The 19,519-nt window shown below is 39.8% G+C and overlaps 1 protein-coding gene across 2 annotated transcripts in view; it reads right to left on the reverse strand.

Moving 5' to 3' along the window:
• Positions 1–4,587: 4,587 nt before the first annotated feature.
• NFKBIE (NFKB inhibitor epsilon) overlaps positions 4,588–19,519 on the reverse strand; it is a 31,649-nt gene continuing 16,717 nt past the window's right edge. For both annotated transcript variants that reach the window (XM_039347034.1, XM_039347035.1), the window contains 5 exons: positions 14,119–14,221; positions 11,977–12,205; positions 11,771–11,859; positions 9,906–10,154; positions 4,588–7,787 (listed from right to left, as the gene is read on the reverse strand). In XM_039347034.1, coding sequence (XP_039202968.1) covers positions 7,713–7,787; positions 9,906–10,154; positions 11,771–11,859; positions 11,977–12,205; positions 14,119–14,221 — 745 coding nt within the window. In that variant the 3' untranslated portion in view covers positions 4,588–7,712. The remainder of the gene's footprint in view (positions 7,788–9,905; positions 10,155–11,770; positions 11,860–11,976; positions 12,206–14,118; positions 14,222–19,519) is intronic.

The following is a 19,519-nucleotide window of genomic DNA, read 5'->3' on the forward strand; positions in this document are numbered from 1 at the left end:
GGGACGCGGTTCCGAAGGGGAAGGGCAAGTGGATGGAAAGCCGGGCACGACTGAGACGGAAAGTGAACAGGCGGCCCCGAGCAGGAGCGGAGCGTTTCCGTTTTACAGCCCCCGGTACGTCTCGGGGGGGGGGATTCCCAATCAAGGTTTCCCCCCCCCCCGAGTGCTCGCGTTGCAAGAAGCAAGAGCTGCCTTGTTCCAAGGATGCCCACAAATGGGCAAGTCCGCGATGGCAAGACGGCGGGCGAAAATAACGTCGCCCGTCCAGGTTTGAAAGGCCGGCTGATTTTGCACCCTGTTCAATCTGCCTCTATGCCTCCTCAATTCATTTTGTTTCATATTTAGCATTTCTGGTACCCGTGAGAGTAAATGCACTACTAATTTGACGTAATAGCTATGGCCTTCGCTTGCTTTTTTTCCCCAGAGGAACTTGAAGTGCTATTGCTATACAATATTCTCCGATTCTGCTTAGCCTGACTAAGCAATAGAGAGCTCCAGACTCTCTATGGCAGGGCTTTTCAATCTTTTCACCCGTTGCACCACTTTTAGGATATGGCAACATCTGAGTACCACCAGTCGCCTAGCAAAGTGTCAAAAACTTGATGACCCCCCCCCAAAAAAGGAAAAAAGTGATAAAGTATAGGTAGTCCTCAACTTACAACAGTTCGCTTAGTGACTGTTCAAAGTTACAATGGCACTGAAAAAAGTGCCCCCCAAGCCACGGCCGAGCAAGATACCTGCCTGCCTAGCCATTGGCGCTCTTCCTCCTTTCCGAGGTTTTCATTGTTGTGAACATTTCTGTTGAGGATTGGCAGCGGGGATGGGGTGGGGGGGGTGTTTGGTTTTTATTCCCCCCATCAGATGGGTGGTTGCAGCAGGTTTTGGTCATTTCACATGACCCTGGGACACTGTGACCGTCATACATATGAATCAGTTGCCAAGCATCTGAATGTAAATCACAAGACCTTGGAGATGCTGCAACATTCCAGCTGATCGGCGCTTCTTCTGGGCTCAGCAGAAGTGCCAGGATCAGTGCTGCTTTCCAGCTGATTGGTGCTTCTTCAGAGCTCAGCAGAAGCACCAGGATCAGCACTGAGCTCCAGCTGGAGCCTGGTGCTGGTCCTGGCACTTCCACTGAGCCCTGACAGCCCGAAGAAGCGCCGATCAGCTGGAAAGCAGCACTGATCCTGGCACTTCCGCTGAGCCCTGATAGCCCTGCAGCACCAGCCATCTTTTACTCAAGCTTGTGCGGTGCTGCCACCGGTTCAGCTCATTCCTCTCCCCCACTCTAGGATGGTTGCATACTACCTGCCAGGTGCCAATGTACCACAGGTGGTACCCGTACCACTGGTTGAAAAGCCTAGCTCTATGGTGGCCAGTAAGCATCTATTTTACCAAGTCTCTAAGTCAATAATTGTATTTCTGAGCTCCTGTAAACTTATGCTTGTGTCTTCAATGAGAATGTCTGATTACTGTAGTTACTCTTCTGTCTCCCTTTAAAAATAAATAAAAATGTCTTTGATTTTCCAAAGTCAGGCATAACCATCCTTTCCTAACCACAAGGAAACCAAAATAACAGAACATAATTTAGGACATCACATTCTTTCTTACTTGCATGGCAATGTCACAGGTAGCCACGTAAAGGGCAAAGTTTACATCACATTTAATTCTTTGCCCTCTCTTCTCAGGGCAAATACCTATAGCATCAGGTCTTCTTTACTTATTCCTGGCTTCTCATTATGTGTCCAAAATAAAGCTTCATTTTTAGGGTGCTCCCAGTGAGTAGTTTTATTTCACGTTACACTGAACAATTTGTTCCAAGCTATACTTTTTTCAGCACTAAGCAATACTTTTTTCAACACCACAATTTGTCTTTCTGCAGCCTTTCTGATGAATTAGCTTTCACAGCCCTATGTTACAACTGAAAAAAACATGGCCTTGACAATATGTATCTTTCTGTGTCAGTGCAATTTTAAGATTTGGTCTAGATTTGTTACAGTTTTGTTTTTCCCCAAGTAACAAATGTCTCATTATTTCATGGCTACAAAGCCTGGGAAGATGTGTTAAGTTCCTCAACTTGTTCTTTAGCTTTCTATGGTGATTTGGCATTGCCTGTGGACATAGTTTTTCAATACTCTCTTCTTTCATCTTCAACAACTTCCTCATTACCAGTTATCGGGTGTTAGGATCTAACGTCTAACAAGGGCTGCTGTTGAACCCAGGGAAATTGAATATTTTCATTCCCAGGCTAAAAAATATTGTGGATTCTCTTTCTTTTGAATAAGCTGTAGATGGCCAAGTAATGTTGCTTTGATCAGGGGCAGCAGTTACTAGCTTGCTTACAGGCTTCTAACCTGGCTGGCCTTAGTTAAGAGAGAATACAGAAGACAGTGGTCCTGTCACATGTGAGACTGTAGCAGGAATGGGCAATACCTGAACAGTTGGGAGTCACACAACTAAACCCTTGGTATGCTGTGGCCTCCAGGAAGCTTCGGGTGATGAGCAAGAGCACTACAAATAAATGTAGCTGAAATATTTCATCATGTTTTATGAAAGTTATGGGTGGGAACGAGAGTGGGAAATCTTTAAGACAGGGGTCTTCAAGCTCGGTCCTTTTATGACTCATGGACTTCAACTCCCAGAATTCCTCAGCCAGGCACACTGGAATTCTGGGAGTTGAAGTCCATGAGTCATAAAAGGGCCGAGTTTGAAGACCCCTGCTTTATGAGATAAACTGTTACTGTTCCCATCATTACCTTCCCTTAATTCTAAAAACAGTCCAGAATTGCATGGTCAACATTCATCCATTTTGACAGCAGACTACAAATGGGGAGCTGGTAAGATCCATTGGGGGAGTCCCCATTCCCCCTCCTGTCAGACAGCAGATTTTTCTTTTTATTCTGATCTTTCTTCTACACGATCTTCCCTGGCTGACTGAACAGTGCTAGATACAGAAGCCATGCGACTTGAATGTGCACCATGAACAAAATATCATAGGAAAGGCAGAATATAATCCAAGTGTTAAATCAAGACCACAAGGATAAAAGCATCACTGAAGGTTTTCTTTTCCAGATAAAGAACTATTCTGACAATATTTCATGATTAAATGCGATGGGTACTTTTAATGTTATACTTTAGATAATTTTTATATTTAAGTATGAGAAAATTTAGTACCTAAATCAATCTTCAGATCATTGCCTAAGCCAAACAGTTGTTGAAATTTATCAAAGCTTTCAGTATCTTATAAATGGCATATACTACCTAATAATGTAAATTAAACCATACAGGAAGGATTCATTGTAAAAAAGCTGGTCTCTAGCATCTATCAGCCTTCCCTGGCTGTCATTATATGCATAGTTAAATTGATACTGCATTATAATGGTGAGAACAAATGTGTGGGATCTCAATCTTTACTTAACAGTAGCTGACTGTTGATTTCCCCAGCAATCACCTGCAGAAGAGCTATTGGGATGCATGAAAGAACATATTTTATTGTGGCTATGGGTGGATAAAAGACTTTTCTGTTTTTACTGTTAAAGAGTGATATGTGTCTCCTGTTCCAGAAAACGATGTGTAGGCATGTGAAAATGTGTGGGCCATTTCTGATATAAGACGTGGGCAATCTCTTGGGAGTCACAATGGAATCTAAATGTTTGCAGTGACATTCTACTAGTATGCTTATGTGGAGGCTGAAAGAATTTCCCAAAATGAGTAGGTTATTATATATTCCACCTCCAGTTTGGTGCACAGGATGAAAGGTCGCAGTCACCCAGAGTCAGATTACACCAAAGATTTTCAAATGTAGCAGAGAGATTCACCTCTTTACTAAGAATATGCAGTTAGTAAGTTTTTTGAAATCTTGGTTTGCTTAGGTGTCTCTTATTATCATTAATTGGAGACTGCTACCATATATTGTGGATCCTGCTACAGGTACATATCTTTCTAACAAATTGAACAAATAGAAAATGCAGTATAAAAGTGGTTTATATGGCAGCATAATAGGGCTGTACAAAATATAGAGAAAATGTCCTGTAAAATGCATTGCTGTGAGTGAAGCATCCTACAAAGATCATGTAGTCTAACTTTCTGCATTATGCTAGAAAATCAATTAAATCATCAATGAGAGGTGGCTATTAGTCTTCTCTTTAAAATTTCCAGAGATGGAGACTCCACAGCTATTCCACTGTTGTACAGATCTTACTCTCATGAAGTTCTTCCCTACATTTAAGTGAAATTTAGGTAACTGCAGTACTCTACTTATTACTTCTCTCCCCTGAGCCATTAATGCTGACTCTTTGAGTTTAGCTATTCCCCCCCCCCAAGTAGCCATTTTTCAGATGAACTAATGCTGTAAATAAGGTCATATGGAGAATGTAAAAATATAAACATCAGAAGCAATATTTACATCCCTGAATTATTTATTGATGCTACTTCATCTTCAAAAATGTTATGATTTTTTTAAAAAAGCCAAGTAAAAAAGCTTCCAAGTCACAAGTGGTAAAATCCAGTTTTGCAGGATATAATTTGTTTTTAAGTTGACCTCAGGAGTCTACAAGCCAGAACAGTCATGCAAAATAAAGGCACAGGCAAGAAGATATTAATTAATTTATTAAATCAATATATATGGCTGCCCTTTTCACAGATCAGATGCTAGATAATAATACATTAAAATAATATTAAAAAATCACCCCAGTATCAACAAAACACAAGAAACCTCTACTCTGGTGACCAAGAATCGATCCTATTAAGCACTTAACATCACAATAACACCTGATTTCACAGGCCGTCTAACACTTCTACTCTGCCTTACAGCAAATTCAGGTGTTCAGTGCTTTGTGAAAGGCTGGCAGGGTTGAAGCCACTCTAATCTTGGCAAGGGTGGGGGGGATGGGGTGGAGGGGGGTTATGGAGTTTAAAGGAAAGGTGCTACACCAAAATGGCCTGCTTCCTACACTCCATTTGATGGCCTTGTTTAATTGAGAAAACTTGGCGCGTGCTTTGATTTTCAGATCCTACAGGAAAGAAGGGAACAACCAGGGAGAGGGGTTCTGCAAATAGCCCTGTCCCATGCTACAAGTTATAACTTAATTTATAAGTTAAGGAACACAATCTCTCCCAAGTACATTTGTCCCTGCCTGGACAAATCCTTGCAGATTTCTTGGCAAGGTTTTTCAGAAATGGTTTGCTCCTTCCTAGAGCTGAAAGTGACCAGTTCAAGGTCACCCAGCTGACTTTGTACCCAAGGCTGGACTAGAACTTACAGTCTCCCAGGTTCTAGCCTAATGCCTTAACCACTGTACCAGCATTTGCTCCCTGTCAATTTATCCCCAAATATCTAGAGATTATCAGTAGAATCCAATCTATCTTTTGGGCATTCCTGAACACAATTCTTTTCATTGGGTCAGGCAAGGAACTTATACAGTGTATAAGCTGTCATTTACTCTTAGATCACAAAATGCACAGTGATGTTAATTTCTATGAATATAAATTTACTCACTATAAGTACAGGTTGAACTGCTGCTTCAACCAGAGAACTAAACCATTAGCATTTACAGAGAGATCTAGATTTTAATTTCCTCAAGCATTCTAATTTTGTCTGTTTTACTCATACAAAGCTGCAGAGATCCATTGAGACAGCAGAATATTTTGACTGAAGTGCGTTTATAGTATAATCTTGCAACTTGTGGTTGGGAGACGAGCACAAAAGGAAGCTAGCATTACAATCAACCACAAGATGGTAGCATAGCTTAGATCTAAGCAACTTACAGAGCCATATTTGAAAAAACAGTTTATTTCTGTTGCAATACTTTCTCTTCACCAGTCCAGCTGACCCTGAAATTCATAGCGGGGGATTCTTCATACACTGGGGTTTAAATCTGACTTGTACTTTTCCTTGCAATTCCAGCTGAAAGATTTTTCCCAGATAAAGAATATATTACATGAAGAAAATGCATCTAGACCAACACATAAAAGCAGGATATTTATTCACTTTAAGAACCTTATTTTGTCACTGGAAAGCAAAAATGAAAAAAAAAAAAAAAAAAACCAAATGCATCTAGAGACCAACACATAAAAGCAGGATACTTATTCACTTTAAGAACTTTTATTTTATCATTGAAAAACAAAAGTGAAAAAGAAAATGACTGGGAAAAAAAAGTAAGAAGCAAGGCTCTAAAGTTAGAAAAGCATATAAAAATCAAGGACCTCTTTGGTAGAAAATATTTTGTAAAACTGCCATTTCTTTTTTGGAAATAGTTTCTTCTCTGGAAAAAAAGGAAAAACCAAAAGCCTCTCCCTGGGACATCCCAGTTCATTGCGCCATCCAGGATTTGCCACAGTTACAGACAGCCACTCCCATGTAGCAAACAGTAGGAGGGAGGGAACTGGGAATTTCCCTGCTCCAGATTAAAGTTTATATATTAGAAACTCTACTTCTTTGCATGATCTATGTAAAGTGTTAGCAGATTGGAGGCCACAATCAGCAAGGGCAGTGCTGTCTCCCAACAAATGCTTAAGATTTGACAGGTCATGGCTTTCCAACCCACAGTGGTTCTGCAGTCCTTTCAGGATAGTAATACCTGCCTATTTAAAATGCAAAGGAAATCTTAAGCACCTATGGCTTGATGCGAGCGTATCCAGTCATAAACTGAAGACAACTAAATGCAAAGCTTTAGGATGTGGGAAACAATTCCAATTTATGATAATGCTTCTTCCATCAATTAAAGCTGGGGGGAAAATGCCCAAATGCCACTCATTAACATATCTTTTGCAGCTTATGTTCAAAAGAAAGGAGGAAAATGGGAACTTTCAGTCTCTAAGGAAGGATGACAGCCACTCATGACTCCATAAATTTAACTATATACTCAGTTTCAAAGTGCAGGGTCAAGTGTCTACATAAAGCCACCTAAATAATCTAAGAAGTTGGCACTTCCCTTTACAGCAGTACTAGCAAATTGAGTAGATCAATAACTGACCTTTGCTCTCACCCTGAGAATATCAATTTTTCCAAGGCAAAAGTGATTAAACTCTACTTGTCCCCATGAGCTTAGTTTTCATGTTTTGTCAATCCCAGAGGCTGCCAGCTGAAACAACACAACATTCTGGTCCTGACAACTCTGTCCTGCCTCCATGGGAGACAAAGTCAGAGCTAAAGGGAGATGTGGGGAAATTTGGTGTCTAGACACTACAACTAGGAGCCTGAGCAACAGTGGAGGCTGAATTAGCTAGGGAAGAAAGGAGTAGAAAAACTGCACTTAGTGCAGAAAAAATACCTTTAAAAGAGATTATTTGGGTAGACACAAGACAGAGAGCCCCTGACATGTCCTGTCATAGTCTAGGGCTATCAACCGCAGAAAAGGAAAAAGAGTGAAATCTGAAATATCTATTCACAATATGATCTGGAATGCAATTCTTAAGGAATTTCTCCAAATTTAGATAAACCTGGGAGAGCAAGCATTGGACCAGTTTATCCAAACCTTGTGTCCCTTCAAAGAGGGCAGCATTTCCACATTCTCATTCAGCATTTAAAGTCAAAACATACAAGGCAATTTTCCTTTCTCACACTGGCTCCATAGTCTCAAAAAAAGGCTATGGTTGTCCCAAGGCTCATATTACAACAAAAGAGTGAATAGCCATTGGTGGCCAGCTGTGCCACTGCCAGCCTCAAGCAGCAATGTTATCTTCCTCACAAGGTTAACTTTCCATTTTAGATGTTAGGATGTTCGGCTGGAGCACATCACAGGCTTTCCGGAGATCTTCAGGTCATCAAAAGGCAAAAGTGTAAGGATCTGTCAACAAAAGCCAAATAATGATACGGTTACCGGTCAAGAAGGTTGTGTATAAAAGAGCTAGTATTGCCATTTTAACATGGAGAAAACCCATCTTTATGGTTGCTAAGAGTCGACATTGATTCTATAACTTGACAGTGCATAATTAATCATCACTTCAGTGAGGGACAGAAACCCAAAGCACAAACAGCTTGCAAAGATTGTCAGCTATCAAGTGTGGTCAGAAAGAGCACTGAATTCTGTGGTTAAGCCCTTCTATCCATTATGCAGGAAGATAATTTGTGATATTTTTCCTATGAAGAACAGGATATTCACAGGTAATTTACTATATGTGATCCTTTTCTCCGTGTTTTGGGGACAGACATATTCCTGAAAGAAAACACCTCTGAACAGATCACCTATGTGAACACCCAAAGCTTTCCCAAACAAAGCTAAATTCATCACTATAGGTACTTAGGTAGTCCTCAACGTATGGCCACAACAGAGCCTAAAAAATTGTTGTTGTTAATTTGGGGCAGTTATTAAGTAAGACATGTGACCAGGACACTAGTTTGAATTCTATCCTAATGTATAAAAATATTCTGTTTTTTAAAAAATATTTTTTCATGATAATCTAGCAACTTCCTTCACATCAAGACCATGAGTTTTATTATTTATTAAAGAAGAAGAATATATTTCTAAGACAGGGCTCTTCAAGCTTGGCAACTTCAAGACTTGTGGACTTCAACTCCCAGAATTCCTCAGCCAGCCTGGGAGTTGAAGTCCACAAGTCTTAAAGTTGCCAAGTTTGAAGAGCCCTGTTCTAAAATGTCAAGAACATCAAACATTAAGCATTGATATCCTTTTTTTAACTAAAAGGGATCAGGCTTTAATGTTTTATTTTCCTAAACTACTTAGGAGCTGAGGTAAGTCAGGCAATATGACAGCAAATAGCTAAAGGTCACCATTGGAAATGACAGGAATCCAGTTCTTTTAAGTACAATGCAGAACTCTAACCATTCTCTCTTAGAAGACACCAGAGTGGCCCTGGTCTCTGCACTGGGTTGGGTTTCACAACATGAATCTGCATATGTAAGCTAAGGGAGCCCAGTGACCTTTGATTTCCATTTTTATCAATTGCCTGTATATTAATAATGAAGACAAATATTATTTGGCTTCAGAGTAAAATCTGGTACTCATTTTGACCTATATGGAGCTCTGCTTTGCTTAGATCCTCATCTTCCTGATGTAGGAAGGACATCAGTTACCATCCTGATTCACTGCAGCATACTTGATGAAATCTGCCTATCCTGCCCTATGTTGTTGCTTGGAACTTAAAGAAGCTGCCATGATGCCAAAGCAGTGGCAATTCCAGAGGCAGACTAGCCAGTTTAGCAGCTCCTCCCTGCACGTAGCCTTTAAGATTAAGATCAGATGGATGGGAACTGCAACTTGGCAAATCAAAGATACAAAGAGTATCATGGAAACAAGAGACAACTGCAGTTACCAGAACTCCCAATTCTTGCCTCTTTGTTAAACATCATGTGCTAAAACTTAAGAACTACATGACACAACTGGTATCTCTGCCTTACTTTCAGATCGGGAGTAGGCAACCCACAGCTATAATTAGCTTCCCAGCACCCTGAGAGTGTGCTGATGAAATTCTGTAGCAAAATGGCCACATTCTAAAGGTGAGAAGTTTTGCAATTAACATGGGGACTGGGAACCTTCCACAAAGGATACTGCTTCTATTTCTGCTCTGAAAACCATTCAAATACAACTCAAAGTTGACGTTTTTCAACTATCCATTTTTGGGGGCCTCGGTGTTGGTGTTTAGGAATGAAAAGCCTCTCAGAGATAGGTGTCACTAGCCCCTGCTTTAAAACCCTCTAGCCTCAAAATTACATTCTAAAAAAATGACCAGTTCCCCTTTCCAATTCTTAACCTCCCTTTTAACAGGCCAAATATTTAAATACTCCATTTTGTGGATGGCTTCTTGCCTCTAGAAAGTGGATAGACTGAAGTTGGCTTCCACACTCTTAAAATGATGTCCCCTCTTATTCTATAACTGGCTCAGATTACTTGGCTCTTGTCTATGGAGACTGATCTATTGCAAGTCATTCCAGGAGAAACTCTCACATCATTATTGCCATCTGCCAGATCTTGAGCTGTCTCATTTTCCATATTCCGCAATAAGGTATCTGCTCCCGAATGGCAGAGGATTGCAGCAATGGCAGCATCGTTCCTGCCCACAGCCAGGTGCAGTGGGGTGCAGCCATTGTACATCTGTGAATCCACCTGGGCCCCCAATCGCAGGAGTTGCCTCACAGCCATCTCATCATGATTCTCCACTGCCAGATGTAGGGGTGTCTTTCCACTTGTGCCATCCTGAGAGAGCAAGAGATGGGGGTCAGTTATTTCACAAGATCTCATGAGCAAAATTCCAAAGAACGTACCTTTCTGGGTAGACGCAGTTTAAGAAACCTAGATTTCCTAGTGCAAAAGCCTGCCACTTCTTAGTCTTTGAGTAAAAAAGATGTCAAGTAATGATTTAGAAGCTAACCAGCTTGCATAATATGAGATGAATGATGCAATGTTAGGAATGACTCAGTAGGAGTCTGTATCCCTTTAAGAACTTGAGTATAAAAGGGAAGGCCTTATTGGAGTCTTTCTCTCTTGTCCGTTCCCTGCTGTAATTGCAGTGTATTGGAATTTGCTGAATGACCATGTACATGTATCTTGTTTCTAGTGTATATTTGTAGATAGTGTAATATAAACCACCATTTAATACAGACCATTGTTTACTGTATTTACTCCTGGGTTACCTTAGTGCAATTAGATTGTGCATGCTCTGACAAAAGACAACATGAAAATCAACTCCAAACAAAATAAGAATAAGTTCCTTTCTGGGCCATGGTGCACCTGAGAGATTCTAACAAAGTAAGAGAAGGAGAAAGTTCCCTTCTGGGCCATGGTACACCTGAGATTCAAGCAAATTGCTCCAAGCTAGAAGAACCTATGGTAGGGATCACAGTGGCATAGCAGTTCCTAAGTCAGAACTAAGCCAGGCATTCTCTTCCTGAGGATGCAAAAACTGAATCAGGAGGCTCCACTGAACTCCTATTTGCACACTCATCCAATAGCAAATAAGCAGGATTGTACATAATTCTGAGATGATCATGACTCCTTGGAATTGAAATTGACTCCTGGCGACTATGATCATGTGGGTGTCGTTTGGTTAGCAGCAATGCAGAATTGATTTGTTATTGCTTTATTCCAGGATGCTTTTGTTGTTGTTGATTTGTTTGTTTGCTTCCCAGTCATCTCCACAGCCAGCCAACCACATATCATGATATGACCCTGTTTAGCTTTCTAAAATCAATCTTCTGTGGATGGCATGTAATCACTAACTAAATCCAAATTTCACTCTAAAGAAGGTTTTATCCTGTAAGTTTAAAAGTTATCCTATCCTTGCACAAAGGAAAAAAAGAAAGAAAGAAAGAAAGAAAGAAAGAAAGAAAGAAAGAAAGAAAGAAAGAAAGAAAGAAAGAAGGAAGGAAGGAAGATAGGCAAAACTACAGCTCATTTTTTGTTACCTTTTATTCATTTGTGTCCAATTCTCAGTGCAATTTAATTGGCAAGGATTTTCAGAAATGGTTTGCCATTGACTCCTTTCTAGAGCTGGGAGAAAGTGACTGGCCCCAAATCACCCAGCTGGTTTTGTGCCAAGGCAAAACTAGAGCTCATGGTTTCCCAATTTCTAGCCTGATACTTTATCCACTATATCAAACTGGCTGTCACATAGGTGAATTAGCCTTTCTCTATCCCCTCTTCCATCTTTTCAGTCGCACTCTCTACATATTTAGTATTAGCCATCTCAATACTTCTTACAAAGCCAGCTTTTAAATTCTGCCAGTGTGCAGAATTTTCCACTCAGTAAAAAAAATTCAGAATTGATATACAGCACATCAGAGATGGAGCTCTGCTAGATGTTCCTAACTTACCTGCACATTAATGTCAGCTCCATTCTGCACCAGCAATGCCATCAAGTGTAGGTTACCTTTCAAGGTGCTGATGTGAAGACACGATAAGCCTGGAGTAAATAAAATAAAACCCAAACAGCTCAAGAAACTTGTTACAAGTGAAGCATTTAAGCGCTGACTTTTAGCACTCATCAGACCCAATGTGATCACTCCGCACTCTCCTTTACCTTGCCAGTTCTGGAGCTGCAGATCTTGTAGACTTTTTCTAGTCTGCATATCAGAAACTGGTTTCTTCAGAGGCAGCAACAGCTCAACACATTCCAGACTCTGCTGCTCACAGGCCAAGTGCAGAGCAGTATTCCCATTGCGGTCCTGCAATGCCGTGTTCACCCCTTTCAGAATGAGTGCTTTCACCACTTCGAACTGCTCCAAATACACAGATAAGTGAAGTGGTGTCTGCAAATGGCAAAAAAAAAAAAAAAAAAAAGAGGAATGTGGGGCTGGAGAGGAGTGGAGAGGCAAGGCAGGTATGCGTACAAATCTAATAAACAAACTTGGATTCACGTGGATTTTAACTGCATAACAAGAAATATAAAATTCAGCAGCGATGCAAGGTTTAGGATCTTGAAAATAAGGTAGGCAATGCCTAGGCTCGGGGTTCCCAACCCCTGGGCTGTGGCCCAATACCAGGCCTTGAATCATTTGAAACTGGGCCACAGAAGTGGTGGGTAAACGTTTGTGTGCGCACTCCATTTGCGTGAGCGGCAGATGCACATGCCCACCACTCATGCAAATGAAGCTGCGCGCACATGCTTGCCCACCACTTGCGCAGAACCATCCCCTCTTCCCCCCCCCTCCGCCGGTCCACAAAGGTAGAAAGGTTGGGGAACTCTGGCCTAGACAATCCTCTAAATCCAGAAGTTGGCCCTTAATAGAATATCCAGTGATTAGAAGGTGTCCATACTCATAATTCATTCTTTATTCCTTCCTGTGATTAGCAAAAGACAGAAAAATCTATTCAGAATAAGAATCTTTTAAATAGCCAAATAATGAATAAGGCTGATAGTTCTTTAGTGTTCTATGTTTTTTTTAAAAAAACAACAAAATCACCATAAAACTTATTATCTACTGTAATATGAGGCAAAGGAGGACACTGATGATCAAGATTTATTTTGGAAGTGTCAGAGATCTAAAACAGATTTTCTTTCTAATTTTTGGTTCTGTTTACATACTAAATTATTCTACATTGATATGCTATTGTAATTGTCAACAAATGAGAGGTTAGCAAATGCCTCAGACTTGTAAAGTCATTTCTTGTGTTATTTAAAGAAACTTGGAATCTGTGTGTTTACAATGTATTTTCTATTTCTTGTTAAAATAAATATGATACTTGTATAATACTAGAAATCAAGATAAGCAATTCATAGATGGATTAATAAAGGAAACTGTGAGATTTAGCACTGGTTCTAAAATTTATTTATCAAATGGTCAGTGGTCAGTATAGCTCAGATAATAATGATCATCTTTAACAAAAGGGTTATTAACTATTTAAGAAATCATAAAATTCAGATTATGACTCAGTCAGCTATTTTTGGTATTTAGATATTGTTTTTAAGAAGAAAAATAAGGCAAAAAATAAGGAGCTATGCAAGCTTAAATAATATAGGTTAAATAATTTTGAGTATCCTGGTGAAAACATTTATTAGTTGGTTTATTATTAATTCTGGAGGAAAACGAAGGCCCTATACAAGCTTTCAATTCTGTCTTACATTGTTTTGCTGATGGAGACACCTTTGTATATTTTGTTGATTGTGTGCCATCAAATCATTTATTTTTTTTTACTCCTACAAAGCAGTATTCTCATCACAGTACTCATCTGGATTTTCTCTCCTTAATTAGACCTGAGTTTTAATCCTGAAGTCCTGCTTGTTGTGTTACTTTACTTTACTTTACTTTTTCACTTTACTTTATTTTACTTTACTTTTTTACTTTACTTTACTTCCCCAATGATTTTGCGTAGCTTTATTTCCCCAATGACTTTGGATGGCTTACAATTCAAAAAACATACTACAATCAAAATACTAAAAACATGTTAAAACAATCAAAACAATAGAATGTTTTTGTTATATGAAGGAGACCATTAACTTCTGAGTGTTTGGCATAAGAAATAATACAACAAAACTTTCAAAGAATGTTGCCATTAAGCGGAATAGATCTTTATGTTTAAAATACCTTTAGAGTATAGACAAAAATATTTATCATCAAAAGCACTTTAACTTCCAGCCTTAGATATTGCCACCCTGCAACTTGCTCTCTTCCATCTAGAACAGAAGGAACCCTGATCCCTCTTCATGTCTCTTGCCACCTACTTGGAACAAATCATTCTGGAATTCCAAAACCTCCACGGGCATTTGGGCAATGCAGCAGAATGCGATAGATGGCATACAGTGGATGATTGCCAGGTGCAGTAACCTGAGAAGGAAAAAGATTAGTCATGCCAACCTGTAAAAATAAAGAATGACTTCCCTTCAAGCAAAGAAAACATTCCTACATAGCAAAGCCACAGTTGCTGGTTTGTGTTTAGCTCTTAGAAGTAAATTAGCTCTCTTGCTTATTGGAAAATTGAGTCAGACTTATGCATGTGTAGTATAACAATTTCCATGTTACACCATTTCACAAGCCAAGATGTACTTTACGCAGCAAAAGAGGTTTACTATTTGCAAGGTGTCAACCATTCATTTTTCTGGGGAGCACTAGGAAGAAGAGACAGATATCTCTAAAGGTATAGTAATCCATCAAAAAGTGAGGCACACATTCTCAAAAATTGTCCTGATAACTTAATAGAAATTTCCATAAAATAAATACAGGGCCCTCAATATTCAAACCTAAAATGCACGCCAAATATCTGTTTGCTTTTAAAGCACACATACGGTGCAGAGAGGGAAGGTGGGGAGGGTGAGAACCGTCTGGTTCAAAGACGGGCAGCAAAAATTAAGTAATGCCATGCAGAAAGGTTCTTTCATTCTTTCAGCTAGATCTCATTCAGTTTGATGGAAAAGAGAATTTCATTTCAAAGGAGAAAAAAAAGTTTAGTGAAAGTTCTGTCAGTGAAGATTGGTATTCTTGCACTTACTGAATAACAATATGGAGAAACTTCCTGACAGTGAGAACAATTAACCAGTGGAACAGCTTGCCTCCACAAGCAGTAAATGCTCCAACACTGGAAGTTTTTAAGAAGAGACTGGACAGCCATTTATCCGAAATGGTGTAGGGTTTCCTGCCCGAGCAGGGGGTTGGACTAGATGACCTCCAAGGTCCCTTCCAACTTTACTACTATTACTATTACTTTCATAGTAAATTGTCTTTACAGTGATATGTAGCTTTTCTGATTACTGTTTGGTTAATTACATTTTAACAGAAATGTGCCTCTTCAGATTGGGAAATTGATTGAGCAGCCAGCCAGGAGACTTCAGGGGTAATGGAAATCAGCCGTTCCTTTATCATGACCAGCAATAACAATGCAACCCAGAAAAATGCAAGAGAAAATTTCAGCCTTCCCAAAAATACGGTAGAAAAACAGAAACTTTTTTTAAAAAAAGAAACTGCGAAATGGTTATAGCCCTGGACTGATTTAAGGCATGTGTGGAAAGGACTCAAATTTCTTCAGTTGCCTTACAACTAACATTTAGCTCTTGTTCAATGAGAAAGGGCAAGAGAAGAAGTGGTGGTACAAACTCATGTACAGTACAGTACTTAGTTATTGTAAAATAGCTGAGCAGGGAACAAGTCTCAGTCAAAATACTGTAGCAAGACTGGATTCCAAAGCTTTACAGGAACTCTGGCTTCCCCACTCCATCATAATTACCCAGAGAAGGGCAGATGACAAAGGCAGTAGCAAATGTTACATCTTAATCAAAGATATTAGTGTATTAAGGGGAAATGATGGTTGCTGTAGTATTCTGTCTTAAACATTTGGCACAGAGGAAACTCAATTGTCCCTAGGTACAGAAGCTTCATTTTGTTATCTAGAGATTGCATTCCAGAGTTGGCTACTATACCTCTCCAAACTGCTTTCCCCATCTTCCTATATGGTAGAAAAGCTAATTGTCTGTCTATCTAAATCAAAGTTTTTTTTCCTCCTTTCCCAGGAATGTTAAATCAGTTTAAAGCAGGGGTCAGCAAACTACATCCCATGGGCCAAATCCAGTCCTCTTCCTGTTTCCTGATTCTGTCAAGCTACCTCGGGTTGAAGGGAAGGGGCACAGGGTGCCTGGTGGTAGTCTATCAGCAACTTTCTTGCTTGTAGGCCAATGCCATCCAATGGCTGCTGTGCTCCATGGTCTACAGACCTGCCAACTGTGCCTGCAGAGGGAGCGGAGGGGCAAGACCTGGTCCTTTATTGCAGGGGTCCCCAACCCCCGGTCTGTGGACTGGCACCGGGCCACAGCATGCCAGCAACCAGGTCGTACAAAGCCCCATGTGACAGATGCAGGCAGTAAATGAAACCACACCCCCTCTGGTCCATGGAAAAACCTCTCTCCACAGAACGGGTCCCCGGTGCCCAAAAGGTTGGGGAACGCTGCTTTATTGTATAGAAAAAGTTTGCCATCCTGAGTAGCTTAGACTACTAAAGGACAATCAGGGAAAAAAGAAATGTTAGTTGTACGCATGATAAAGTTATAATCAGATGGAGGTGGGTTTTAGTTAGCTGTACCACTGTCTAGCCATTCATACTTTACCATTTAAAGCCAATTCTGCTCATTTTCTTAGCATATAGTACCAATAGTCATTTTAATAATTTTATGCTAGATATTATCCTTTTATAAACATGCTTTTCTAATATTTAACATGCAACTGAAATCATGAAAACTCAACTGAATCCTGCATATGCAAGATGTAACTCCTGTCACAATTTGAGAAAGTTACTATTAAAAGAATAAAAAAAAAATCCATGAACAACAGCTGCAGATTAGAAGATGGATATTTGAATAAGAAAATGAAAAAATAAATAAGGATGCACACTGTACAAGGCTTGTTGGAGAGGGACTTACACAAAATTCGGAAGAACCTAATATAGCTAATAAATCTATGTGGTATCTAATATTTTCAGTTTTTTTGAAACTATTTAGCTACCAGCAAAACAAATAATAAATGACACCTGAAACAGAGCTAAATTACTACCTAATCAGATATAATTTTAGAGGAAGGGGAAAAAACTTTGTAATCTCTTTAATATAGAAGTTATACCAAATATTAACGAAAGTGTGTAAATAAGCACAATATAATGAGTTGGTTTTTTAAAAAAAATACTGCTATTTTCAGGACAAGCTCCTTTTAAAAAATCACAGTTGTTTCCTATCTCCAGAAATAATTTCAGAATCAATGTAAGATGCAATATTAGCATACCGTATATCATCTTTTTTTTTTAAAGGACACTAATATTAATTTGGTTCATGTAACATTTTTCTCAGAAGTTAACCAACTTTGCAAAGATCACGATGCACTTGCAAGCGGGTATTTAAAATCAAAGATTCATTTTTACTGTACATTTTTGAGCCCTTTGGTGTCCCAAGGCATGTAAAAAAAGGGGGATTTCCATAGAAGCAAGTGGAAGGAGCCTAGAGGCCGTACTTGCAGTTGCTGGAAAGAAGGAGAGGAGACAGGAAAGGTGGTCAGCCTCACAAGTACCTAAAACAGTCCCCTGTGTGGACATATTATGGGCTTTTTCTTTTCTTTTCTTTTTTGAGCTGTGCACAAAAGCATGAATGCTCTGCTCCATAAATAGAGTGTGGCTGCAGTTCAGGCAACCAGCCTGGGGGAAGCCCAAAGTCACATGGTGTGGGGAATTTCCTTGCTCACACAGTTGCCTCAGCAACAGGATGGGGAGGGAGGGAGGCCAAAAAGCAGCCAATGGACAGCTGCTTTTTCCAGCAGACCCAAATTGCTGGGGGAACAGAAAGGTAACCTTGCTCTGTCAGTGGCATCTACTTTGGCAGTGCTAAAGTTATAAGACTGCATTGAAAAATTAACCCTCCCTTCACAGACAATGGTTTGGATTTTGTTTTGCACAGCTACTGTCTTTTGCCATAGAAGTTTGTGAGGTTTGCCACGCAGCTGCACATTTCTCCAGGACAGCTTTCCTGGCGTTAAAGGCATAAAAATAAGAATAGTACCAATGAAGGAGAATATTTGTAGCTCAGGGTTGAAATGAGGGGTCCTTGGTGCTCTGTGAGCTTGCTTGTTTTCTTGCAGAAATTTTGTTACCCTAATTAGGTAACATCATCAGTGCTAGTAAGAAGTGCTGTTTGCTGTCGATTTATATTCTGGGGTCTTGCCTGTCTAGGTGGGGGTGATCTTAAGGCTTCTTGGTTGGGCTGTTTACTAATGGCTCTGTGGCAGTTTCTTGACTGGGGTGCAAGAATAGGGTTTTATTTTGTTTTTGTTTTTTGTTTTTTTTTTAAAAAAAACAAATTAAAAGTTGGCAATTCTGATTGTTCTGCCAGTCCCCTCAATGATCTTCTCAAGTGCGTGTAAAGCAGCATCTGCAGATGATCAATGGAAAACTAGTTAAGAAAATAAAATTAAAAAAACCCCATAGGGTAGTAAAAGGGAAGCTTCTGTGGATTGCTTTTATAGCTAAGTGACTCCACTTCAATCTGGAGTTTTCCAGAAGATAGATAAATAATTCCCAGAATTCCCTGCCAGCATTCCTCTCTCCTAAGCTTCATGGTAATCATAGTCCAACATATTTGAAGGAATCAGGGCTGGATTTGATCTGGGCTCTTCTTGGCCATTATTGCCCTGTTCTTCAGTCATCACTGACTATACAGCAGTGTTTCTCAACCTTGACAATTTTAAGGCATGTGGACTTCAACTCCCAGAATTCCACAGCCAGCATGGAATTGAAGTTGAAGACCACATGCCTTAAAATTGTCAAGGTTGAGAAACACTGCTATACAGGCATGGACTCCCTCTTCTCCCAGAGAAGTCCTTGGTTTTAAGAGCGACTTCCCACGTTAGCTTTAAGATTAATTTACTACGGAATAGGAATATTTAACATAATTGCACTCTACTACGTCATCATTTGAAAGCCGGGAAGAAATAAAAAAGAAAAGAGTCCACCCTTGTACTTTTTGTGACTACGCAATGGAACAAGTAGCCATTTACAAGCTTGGCTGAAAGAAATTGCCAAAAGGAAAACATTTTTTAAAACCACAGCTCAGCTTCACCCCCATATGCCATCTGCAAGTTTTGAAGCTGCTTTCCATATCAGCAAGCCCTTTATGTGAACAACTAGTTTCTCAAACATGCTGCATACACATGGATAACTCCTTAAATAAATATAGCAAGAGGCACACAGGTTAAATTTACAGATCACTTTTTTCTAACCTGTTGTTTATCTGAAAAGCAGGATGACATGCAGCATAGACTTAGGGATATAGTTTTACAACACCACACTATGCTTTTATCATTATTATTCATTGCAGAAGCGCTAAAGGGGTAGAAGTGACACTGCAAACAGGAAGACAATGGTTGAAATAAACTGGAGCTGGGAAGACTCAGGGTCAAATCCCTTCTTAGTTATAAAGTCTTCTGGTGATTTGGGATCATTCATTCTCTCAACTTCACCAAAGAATTGTAGGGCTAAATAGGGAAGTAACAGTGGGATGTGGGGAGGGAAGGACCAAGAACAATTATTATGTCTCTTAATCTTGTACTGTATGTATCTATTATTTGTCCAAGTAGTAAATATAATTTGAGGGGGTCCAG

Source organism: Crotalus tigris, unplaced genomic scaffold (assembly GCF_016545835.1).
Source record: "Crotalus tigris isolate CLP2741 ecotype Arizona unplaced genomic scaffold, ASM1654583v1 scf7180000018048.2368360, whole genome shotgun sequence".
Taxonomy (NCBI): domain Eukaryota; kingdom Metazoa; phylum Chordata; class Lepidosauria; order Squamata; family Viperidae; genus Crotalus; species Crotalus tigris.